The sequence below is a fragment of the Gymnoscopelus braueri genome, assembly GCF_963280865.1.
Source record: "Gymnoscopelus braueri genome assembly, chromosome: 17".
Lineage (NCBI taxonomy): Eukaryota > Metazoa > Chordata > Actinopteri > Myctophiformes > Myctophidae > Gymnoscopelus > Gymnoscopelus braueri.
The window spans coordinates 8,612,060-8,623,050 of record NC_137617.1 but is presented as its reverse complement, the minus strand read 5'-3'; the positions used below and the strand labels follow the sequence as shown (position 1 = coordinate 8,623,050).

The 10,991-nt window shown below is 41.6% G+C and overlaps 1 protein-coding gene across 1 annotated transcript; it reads right to left on the bottom strand.

Annotated features, from left to right (window-relative positions):
* LOC308104923 (protein lin-7 homolog C-like) lies at positions 1–3,662 on the bottom strand (the record flags this gene model as incomplete). The annotated part of the gene is made up of 6 exons (XM_080455564.1): positions 3,629–3,662; positions 2,437–2,510; positions 1,730–1,825; positions 1,090–1,159; positions 775–849; positions 1–7 (listed from the first exon to the last, which is right to left on the bottom strand). The coding sequence occupies exons 2-6, from the start codon at positions 2,501–2,503 to the stop codon at positions 1–3; spliced, it is 315 nt and encodes a 104-aa protein (XP_080311690.1). The 5' UTR covers positions 2,504–2,510; positions 3,629–3,662.
* Between the last annotated feature and the right edge of the window lie 7,329 nt (positions 3,663–10,991).

The following is a 10,991-nucleotide window of genomic DNA, read 5'->3' as shown; positions in this document are numbered from 1 at the left end:
CTACCCACTGGGAACAACAGGAAGTGGTTTAAAATCACACAGGATACCCCTTAGGGGTGCTCTACTGGCTCACACAAACACCTGACTCAAATTATCCCTGTTAAGGATATTCTTTGATTCATCAATTGCAGCTTAGGCATTTAGCAGACACGCATATTTATCCAGAGCAAGTGCAAGATCAGAGTATAAGCAGAGTGAGTATTATCTCTAGCCAACAAACAAGGTAAATATTAATCCCATAAGCAGAGCGCAGAAAGAACAATGCAGTGCCTCAAATAAACTATACTAGGATACCAGGTAAACAATGAACCTAGCATCTGTCTAAATAACATGCATCTCAATCACATTCTTAAGATTTTTGGTTGAGAAAAATAAATCGACAAGAAAAAAAAAACATGAGATTACGCATACAGAAGCTACTATGGCTACTTCTGCATACAGAAGTATAGCCATATCTTTGCCATCTACGAGCATCAATGGAAAGTTTTGGTACACGATGGGGCTACATTTACATGCCCTAGATAGGTCATTTGTACCCCAGACATGGAACAAGGGAACGGTGAGAATTTGTCTGATGAACTCTGCCACGTAACTACAATAGCAGCTTTAAACATAATATGTTTAGCTGTGCAAAAGCTCTGCATTTCCAATGTATTTCAAGTAAACACTGTATTGCGCGTATTGTGCAGTAACAACAAACTGTGCACAGTACATGAGCCTAATAATGAATGTTTAATGTGTGCATAGATGAATAAATCAAAGTCGGATCATTACCTGGATTCATCGTCCCTGGCAATCAACAGAGACATGTGATTGGAGAAGGACGCGGTCCGTAAGATCTCCACCGCCCTATCACGAGGAGAGAGATATCAATCGTCTCCAGCTGCATGCCTTGACTTGCTGGCACACAAAAAAAATATGCCTTACCCTAACCTCACAGTGATCTAACATTTGTCTGACTATTGAGACTAATACAGTCCCCGACTTGCTGTGACGATCTGAATTGTAAACCTTTCGCTCGTTTATCAATTATTTTTTATAATTGATTAAATTGATTAGTTGGATTAACTGTTGCACCCTACTCCTCACCTGTCATTGGTGACTCCAATCAAGCTGATGTCATTGACGTCCAAAAGCAGGTCACCGGACTTAAGCCCACCTAGAGAGAGAGAGAGAGAGAGAGAGAGAGAGAGAGAGAGGGAGGTAGAGAGAGAGAGAGGGAGGTAGAGAGAGAGGGGGGGAGGGAGAGAGAGATGAGAGCTGAATGAAAAAATGAAACAAAAGAAAAACAAAGAGACATACAGTATGAAGCACAGGGAGGGATATGCTTAAAACTGAAATGCTGCATGTCCTGCGTGAGACCAAACTTCTACCGCTGCCTCCACCTACAGACAATCCCTACTTGGCAAGGCAAGATATTGTGTTTATGAGCATCAGGCAGAACTACTTGTCAACATGTAGGTGTCCTACCTGACACCAGGGTCTAAAATGTCTCAGTGGAAGAGGCGGGAGACCACTTCCAACCACTGCAGATGTTCTGTATGTATTGTATTAACATAGAAACATACTCTATCATACAGATTGGCAAAATCTAACATTGTATTCATGAAAATAATACGTTCCGGATTGCAGCTTATCCTCCATCATACAATGAAAATAACAGATCTACAAGCCCATAATGCGTCACCAAACAAGTAGGCCACAGACAGACAGACGGTAATGTTCCTACCGTCCAGGTCGGCCAGTCCACCAGGTATCACCCTCTTGATATAAATGCCAAACTCATCTCTGGTTGAACCTCGGTAACCTCCGATTATCTTCACACCTGATGACAGAAAGATCATATGAAAACACCCTGCATGGAATCTACAGTAGAAGTAGTAGTAATAGCAGTGGAGGAAAAAGTATCAATACTGCAATGTAGAAATACTCTGTTAGAAGTACAATAAAAGTGTAAAATGTACTCGAGTAAAAGTACAAAAGTATTGGTATCAAAATGCACTTAAAGTACCAAAAGTAGAAAGTAGTCATTAAGCAGAATGTCCCATTTCACAAGTTTTCAAGTGTATAAAATGTATTAAAATCTTTTGAAAATAGCCGATCTACAAGCTTACAATGCGTCGATGCGACGCATTGTGAGCTTGTAGATCGGCTATTTTCAACTGGCCAAAATGTATATAGGGCTGAAGTGGTTAATGTATGTTTTGTAATAATAATCCAAATCTACAAAGTAACTAACTAAAGTTTTCAAATAAATGTAGTGGAGTAAGTACAATATTTGGATCCGAGATGTAGTGGAGTAGAAGTAAAAATATTGGAAATGCTCAAGTAAAGTACAAATATCACAAAATTGTACTTAAGTACAGTACTTAAGTAAATGCAATTAGTTGCTTTCCACCACTGAGGAATAGTAGTAAGCCAAACGTTAATTCTTACCAAGTCCCGTCTTACAATCACACAACTCCAGTCTCTGAACGGCCCTGTAGATCCCATGAGGGGCCATGATGGTCCTGGGACAAAGAGGCAAATAACACACAGTCAATACATTAACCACCCGTTGTACTTTAACGAGCGAAAATAGCCGATTCGCAATGGTGTTTTTTTTTTACCACGCAAGCTATATCATAACATAACAGCATGTACATTTCTAACAAACCAATCCGCATGAAAATCGGCCGAGAATTCAGCGAGTTATACGATTATTTTAATGGTAGAGACCTCCTGCTTCAGTAGACATACATGGGGCAAACACATGCATTACAACAGTGGTTCTCAAAGTGGGGTCCAGGGACTCGCGGGGTTCCTTGAGGGGGTTCCAAATGGACCCTTGAAGGTCTGTAACTCTGAGAGTTATGGAGGTCCTTGGAATTTGAGAACCATTGCAATAGAAGGCACAGCTCTCCCCTCAAAATATGGCGAATTGCCAGGTACTCTCTAGGCTCCCCCAGTGGTTCACCTGGTAACACAGCACAACACCACATAAATAAGAAGCAGCAGATATGACAAATGAAATAACTTAAATATACAAAGCCTCCTCCCGTTGCCTTCAGCCTACATGTCGGAGATATTTAACCTGACACTTTCAACAACATGGCAACGTCCCATTACTCTGAAAATGACAGTCCCTTCCTTCCTTCCTTCCTTCCTTCCTTCCTTCCTTCCTTCCTTCCCTCCCTCCCCAGTCTCTCCCCTCCCTTCCCCCTGTGTCTTGCTTTTTCTCTCAAACAAAAGTAATCAAATCTTAACAGGTTTTTGAGCATGTCTGTCTGTCTGTCTGTCAGACAACATACTGTCTGTCTTGAGACAACTTGTTGTGATTTGGCACAATAATACAATTGAATTGAAGATTGAATTGAAAAAGTCTCTCTGTTAGGCTGGACCACTTTTTGTACATTCTCAGAGTTAGATTAACACGTACTGTGGTCATAAAAAAAGTAATCAATAGAATAATGGCTAAGATAATCGATAGTTATAGCCCTAAAATGTGCAGCCAAGCCAGGAAACAACTAAACAGCAAGTTGTCAGTTGGCACAAGGAGGTCCTCAGGATCCAGCCAGACATTGAGGACACAGAAACAAACAATGATGACAAAACGCAGACCAGGAAAAGAGACACAGATTCTACTTACCAGTAAACAGCCCATCCAACCTCTCTCTGTCCCAACGTAGGAATGATGGCATCTCACTGGCAGAGAACACACACACACACACACACATACACACCAAGAGTGAGTTGTTTGGAGGGAGACAACATGAGATGAGATAAGATGAGACAGCAACAGCAGTTTAAACCAGGTGTGTGTGTGTGTGTGTGTGTGTGTGTGTGTGTGTGTGTGTGTGTGTGTATATGAGACAGACAGACAGACAGACACACAGAGATGGAAATCCGACTAGACAAGAAAAACACAGGCTACCTTTCCTTGTTAATCCATGCTGATAGTCACAACACTGAGTTGCACACACACACACACACCTCAGTCAGTCACCTCTCCATTCTGCTGCATGAGCTGTTAAGGCACAGTCACGCCACACATAAACTCTCAAGACAGATTTTAATTTGTTTTATGTTTAACACATGAGCTCCCAGATTGCACGACACCTAACACATGCATAGATTGTGTACTAGTCAACGCTAAGGGGTCACTCACAACATCCTAGGCTGATTGTGTAGTTTGTTTTCCACTTCAGGTGAAAAAACTACAGCAGATTAAAAACATGGCAGACTAGTAAACAACACAGCTGCACCAAATAAATGAATAATGAGTGTGTCACAAGTGTGTCCAGGACCAATGTCAATCCCCTAAACTAAATTCCATTCCCCAAAGCTCGGTAACTCGCTCACTCTCCTCGCTTCCTCCACTCGCGCCTAAGCCCCGCCCCTGCGAGGAGCCGAGGATTATTTGCGAGGACGGAGTGGTCGACCGGTTGCCCTCAAAAGGATCGGAATGCACTCAGTGTCATTTCAAAGCGACTGCAAATTCCGCGATCACTTATGACGTTTCACACAGCTGGACCAGAGCAGCAGAGGCGTGGATGAAAATATACATGCATAGAATAATATGCAAGTATAGAATAATACAGAATATAAGAATAGACAATTCATCAATGTGGATGGCCACATTGTTATCTTTATAGTTAACATTTTGTGCAAAGCCATTTATTCCTGAAATAGTGAACGAAGCGCCAGGATGAGCAAACTTACATTTATGAATTAAATCCTGACCCGTCCCTCGTTTTGCTCGTACAGTCCCCAGACCCCCCACCCCCCGCAGCAGTCCCGCACGGCACTGCTGCTTATAACAGCCACCGTATATTACAGAGTATGTCTGACTCTGAATTACATCATTCATGCAGGGTGGCCATACGTCCTATTTTACCCGGACATGTCCTCTTTTGGGGGGCTGTCTGGGGGGGTTTTATAAAATCCTTCAAATGTCCGGGGTTTTGAGAGTTTGGGTGATATCCCCCCCACTTCTGGGACGAAGAAAATAGAAATATTGTTTGATGGCATGGTTTCGGGTTTCAAGCATTGTTTGTGTGGCCACATGTGGAGGAGGATCATGTATACGTCACGGGAGAACGGCAGAGGTTCCCCCTCTGCTCTCTGTGAAATCCTCCATGATATCAAAATCCAGTGTATCTTGAGTCCATTTGGTACAGCTGTAGCATACTCTGATTCTTGAGGAATAACAATAATAACAATTAACTTTTTAATTTGTTTTTTTCAATTGAACACGTTTTTTTTTTTTCGTTCACTGGTGTAGCCTATTTTCACAATAACCATTCTTGTGTTTTAAGACAACTTCTTTAAACAGTATTCCTCTCTTGAAAGCATCAACAGTCTGTGGAGCTCTTAGAGTGAGTTCCATAGCCGAGGAACTCTGTGGATGTCTGCAGCCGAAAACACATCATTTTGGGGGTCATTGACATGAAGATTTTGAGAATAATTCTGGATGAGCTGATTTATACTACTGTTTTTATTAGAGAATAAGAACAATTTTAACATTCAGCCATTAAATAATACAGCTCTCCATAGAATTGTTTTAGTAACAAAAAACTGACAAATAGAAACACTTAACATTACTCCCACCCATCCACAAACCCACCCACCCACTCACTTAAACCCTACATGCCTTAGAAATGAATAAATAAAAAAACAGATCCATCATCTTAACTTCTCCAAGCAATAGGATTTACACATTAGAACACTTATACATGTGCCAACACACACATCAGGTTATCAGTTCTCGTCAAATAAAAAATAGCTAAAATAGCTTACCTACAAGCTCAGAGTGCATCGCGATGTGATGCGTTTTGAGCCTGTAGATCGGCTATTTTTACTACATTTGTGTGACACTTTAGCATGACGAAGTAGGGCACTAAATGACAAAATATGTTAAAATATGGAGGAATTAAAATGCAAACATACAAAATGAAATGTTTAAACTGTTTGAGAGAGGGTGTCCTGCATTACAAACATATTGGCCCAAAGCCATTTACTGTAACCCTGAAAGCAGATCTCCTTAAATTTCTTCTCAGAAACACCATATTTCATTGTCAACAACACACTTCTTTGACCGTCTTTCAGGATTTCTAAACAAAATGTAAACTCCAGAACTAGAACTGGCAGAGGCCTAGTCCGGTGGCAAAGTTGCTCTTTTCAGCGGACTCTCTTCAAGTGGCCATCCAGAAAGAGAGAATACTGACTCCTACAAGCTACTCACAGATGTTGTACACTCTTTAACTGTGACAGGAAGTTTGCCTGCACCTTTTAATTTCAGAACAACACACTCCAAAAAGGTCAGTGTCTTGTTCAGTCCTTTAGGGCTGGAATCACATTAGTTTAAAACAACTTCAACTTTTTGAAAGCTTCCCCAGAAAAAACTGATTGAATGTGAAGCTGAAATAACCTTTTGTGATAATGAATGCTGCAGTTTCAAACATAAATATAGCTGCAGCAAGCAGCAATAAGCGGGTTCGAGGGATAAGGCAGGGAGAGAGAGAGAGAGAGAGAGAGAGAGAGAGAGAGAGAGAGAGAGAGAGAGAGAGAGAGAGAGAGAGAGAGAGAGAGAGAGAGGAGAGGCAGTGAGAGAGAGAGAGAGAGAGAGAGAGAGAGAGAGAGAAGGAGAGGCAGTGAGAGAGAGAGAGAGAGCGCTAAAGAGAGGCAGTTAGAGAGAGAGAGAGAGAGAGAGGGAGAGAGAGAGGCAGAGAGAGAGAGAGAGAATTTGAATTTTGAAAATACCTTTATTAACTTACTGCAGAGTACAATAAATCAGCAAAAGATAGATATAGCCTGATATTAATGACAATATACAATCTTACACAAACCATTAAAAAGAAATAATTAGTTCTCCATGCTCTCCCACCATACACAAAACCCCTCCCACAGCCCATATTGATTCGAACACTTCAAGATTGTCCACTGTTGTGTAATAGGCGTGCTCAACCCTAAGGCGGGCCGCCGCCAGTCCTTGCACAACTTGCACAGGGTCTACAGAGCCCACCCCCCGGGTTTTATTTTTCCTGGTTATCCAGATAGCCAGCTTAGCCACCCCGGACAAAGTTCATCAAAACATGGACATCTTTCTTCTTTACAGAGTATTTTGGACCAAAAACAAATAAATCAGAAGAAAAACCCTCCCCCAACCCTAGAAACCAAAACTCCAGTAATCTAAATAGCTCCCCTAACCTAGTACACTGTAAAACCAGATGTGCTAATGTTTCCTCCTGAGCGCAAAAAACACACCCCACCCCATGACTAGGATCAAGGTGTGCTATGTGTCTGTTTGTAGCTATCGCTCCATGTACTATCCTCCACTGGAGGTCAGCTGCCCGTTTTTCAATAGGCAGCTTGTACAGCACCCGCCAGCAGCCCTTCGGGGACTTATCTGGGCCAAAAGACTCAGACCACCTCGACACTTTCATCAGTTCCAAGGACCGTACGTGACACACTTTGACACAGACCTGGTATGCTGCCCTTTTCCCCATCTCCTTGAACTCCCCAAGCTGCGGAACTGCAAAAGAGAGGAGCTTATCCTCCCCCTCCTCCCACTCTCCTACAGCAGGGCCAACGGTCAGAGACGGGAACCTGTACTCCCCTTCCTCATCCCAATGTTCAGAAGGCGTACAGTTCTCCACAAATCTTCTCATAGGTTCCGGGAGAGAAGAACAGACCTCCTCCACCAAACTGGCCAGCAGTCTAGAAGACCTGATCTTAGCCATTTGTCCCAAGACCTCCACCGATGTTTCTTCATGAGGAAGAATATTTTCCTCCTTTAAGTTTTGTAAAAAGTGACCACACGGTTAGGCCAGAACTGAAAAAACGGCGGAAGAAGAACGCCAAGGAACGTAATAAGGCTTCGAGCCTGATAGGCCTTGAAACCTTAACAAGCATACAATAAAATAAAAACTAATAATATAAAAACTACTGCCAACAGTTTCAAAGACTTGGGTGAATTCACCACAGAACGCAGACAAAAGTCACACCGCTACACATGCATGTGTTCAGCAGGGTACCTGAGGTCCTGCGTGGGTGTGCTGTGTTACAGTAGGGCCGCTCCTTGGCCTCAGAGATGAACCTCTGGCAGCCCTGGTATTCTTTCACCACATCCAGAGACTCAATCACAGTGTGAGGTAGGAGGGACTGATTAGAGGCAGACAGATTTGCTCTAGTACCTTTAAAAACACACAGAGCACTAATTTTTACTAATCCACCTAATGTGTGAACACTATATAATAATAATCATGCATATTATCAGCAAGTAGTACTTTGGCAAGCATGTACTGGAATCAAGAAGGTTTGTTTTGTTACTGACTTATACAAGTAGCAAAATATATAGAGTGAGAAACATAAAACATCTAGTCTGGAGACGTATCGATAGGCAGAGACTGAGATTGGTTAAATGTTTGATAGTATCTACGAAGTTTCGCTTGAGATTGAACATGTAGAATCACTTAGGACGCAATGAGACGGCAGGCACCGGCCTGTAATGGGGTAATTCAGACCGCTGCAAAGGTCTGGTCTGGGCTGGGCGGCTGGCCTTAAGAAATGACTGACCTTTTCAAAGCTCTGCCTGCGGGTAGGACACTTGTCTAACCCCAACATGGCAGCCTCAAACACCATGTCCTCCTTGGGCACATTGAGGTCACTGGCAAGAATCTCTGTCAGTATTTCCACAGGGAGGGAGAGAAACTCTTGCTATTGGTAGAAAACAAAATACAGTAGATTAGCTGATGGATGCAGACCCGGTTCCCATACATCATACTGAAGTAACCTTTTCTCCTCTGAAGTAAGTAAGTAAGTAAGATTTGTTTAGTGAAATGGACATGCGACTGTAGCTTATTAATATAAATTATATCCAATCATTGAGCAATGACTGATGAATGTTTCTACCCAGGTCTGTCTGGGTCAGTTACTAATGACAGGCTGAGTAATAGTAATAAAACAAAGTTAGAGAAGAAAAAGTAAACATACGAACAACTTAGGAAATGTATGATCCCTCAATGACTGACCTGCTGGTAGATGACACTGAAGTGTTCTAGGCTGTTTTTCTTCAACATTTCACACGAGTGGTCCTCAGCAAAGCAGTAAATCCCTACACAGTTATTCACATCCATGTGACGCTCCATGAAGTCACAGCAGGCCTTTTGAACAGCCGTGACGTCCCACAAGTTTGATGCAGTAAGCAGGGCCTAGACCAAAAATATCTTTATATATTATATGTAGAAGAAAAACTGGAATACAATGAATAAGGTTCATGATGATACATTACCTGCACATTTGCAGTGGAGATGGACACCTCTGAAGTATAGGCATAGTTCACCAACAAACCAATCATCTGAGGTTCTACTCCACTGATGGACACCCTTTCCTGTGTAGACTCCCTCATGCCAGATGTGAACATTGCCTGTGCAGGTTGAAAACGTGAATGGTTCACTTTAAGTGTTCAGGGTTTAGGCCTTTCTTATTTACATTGTGTCAACAATTAATTAGATATAGCAAAACCAAGGCAGAAGAGAATTTAAATATCATTCCCTATAAATGTGTGTATTTACCTCAAAGTATGAGCTAAAGGAGGCCAGTACATAACGATGGCAGGGGAACTCCTGTTCATCACAGCATAGAATCACATCACACAAGGTACTGTTGAGCCGCAGCCTGTTTAGGCCTTCTAAGACCTTCTCGGGATGTTTGTGGTCCACAAACATCTCACTCTCCTGTGAGGATAGAGGTCTGGTGCTGTCCTCCTGAAGTGCAACAACATTGTTTATAAATCAGACAAATAAACAACTATTCATCAATGTTGAACTGTTAATGTGGCTTTTAAACTGTCCTTGTGTACCATGTGAAATGTCATATTTTCCCTTGTACGTATATCAGTCCCTCAATGACAGTTTGATGAGTCAACACAGGTTTACAATTTCTATCTTGGTTTTTCAGTTAGCATGTTGACCTGGCTGGGTAATCTATTCTAGAGTGAGTTTTCTCATTCATACACCTCTCAATCTTCCCCTTACCCTCCCACTCAGCACCAATCTTCCCCAAACCCTGTCAATATGCAATGTTATTATTGTTTTAACCTGATAATAGATTTATTTTAGCTCACTTTCCAGTCTTCCTCAAGATGTCTTGCCTTTTGTTAGGCCACAGTTGTAAATAAGAATGTGTTCTTTACTTGTTCTGCTTGGTTAAATAACTTGTCAAAAGAAGTGTCCAGTTTCATTCTCTTGGCAGCCTGTGTAGTGGTGATTGACTCTGGCAGGCAGCAGCCAGGATGTTGTCTGCCATGGCTGAGGTGAGGTGTGGTGGAGTGGGTCACGTCTGCAGAGAGAACACACATCATTACTGTTACATCTGGGTATACAGTAAAATCCTCAATCCAACAACCTTTGTTTAATCAGGGGAGATTTGTTGAGCATATCAAGTATTTTTCAGCAATGTCCTGTGACAGGCATTTGTAAATGGGAGATTCCCCAGTACAGCCACTGGAACAGTTTGAGTATTAGGATTCTTTCTCTGGTTACTTTGACAAATTAACATGGAAAGGTTTGTCAGTGAGTGCAAATGACTATCATCATAATGCCTCCATATTTAAACTCACATTTATGTGAATTGTGGCATTAAACAACATGTCAACCACAACAGGTCCTAGAGACACTCTAAGCTGTGGAATAAATGCTAGTTATACTAGTATGCAGATATATCATTATTTATTATTTATTATTTATTATTCATTATTTATTACTTGTACTTAGTTTGTGCTTGACCACAAAAATAATGTTATTATATAGTATGTATTGTTTAGAAAGATACTGGGTTTGATGTTTACCTGGTATCCTAGTTTCTATTTATCAACAATTTAACATATATCTTGTCGACCATGGATCATGCCATTTACTTTATGCTCTTGGAAGTTGCTCTGGATAATAGTCTGCTAAATGCCTAAATTGTAATTGTAATGCACAAGGTGACCACAAAGAAGCAGCAGAGAG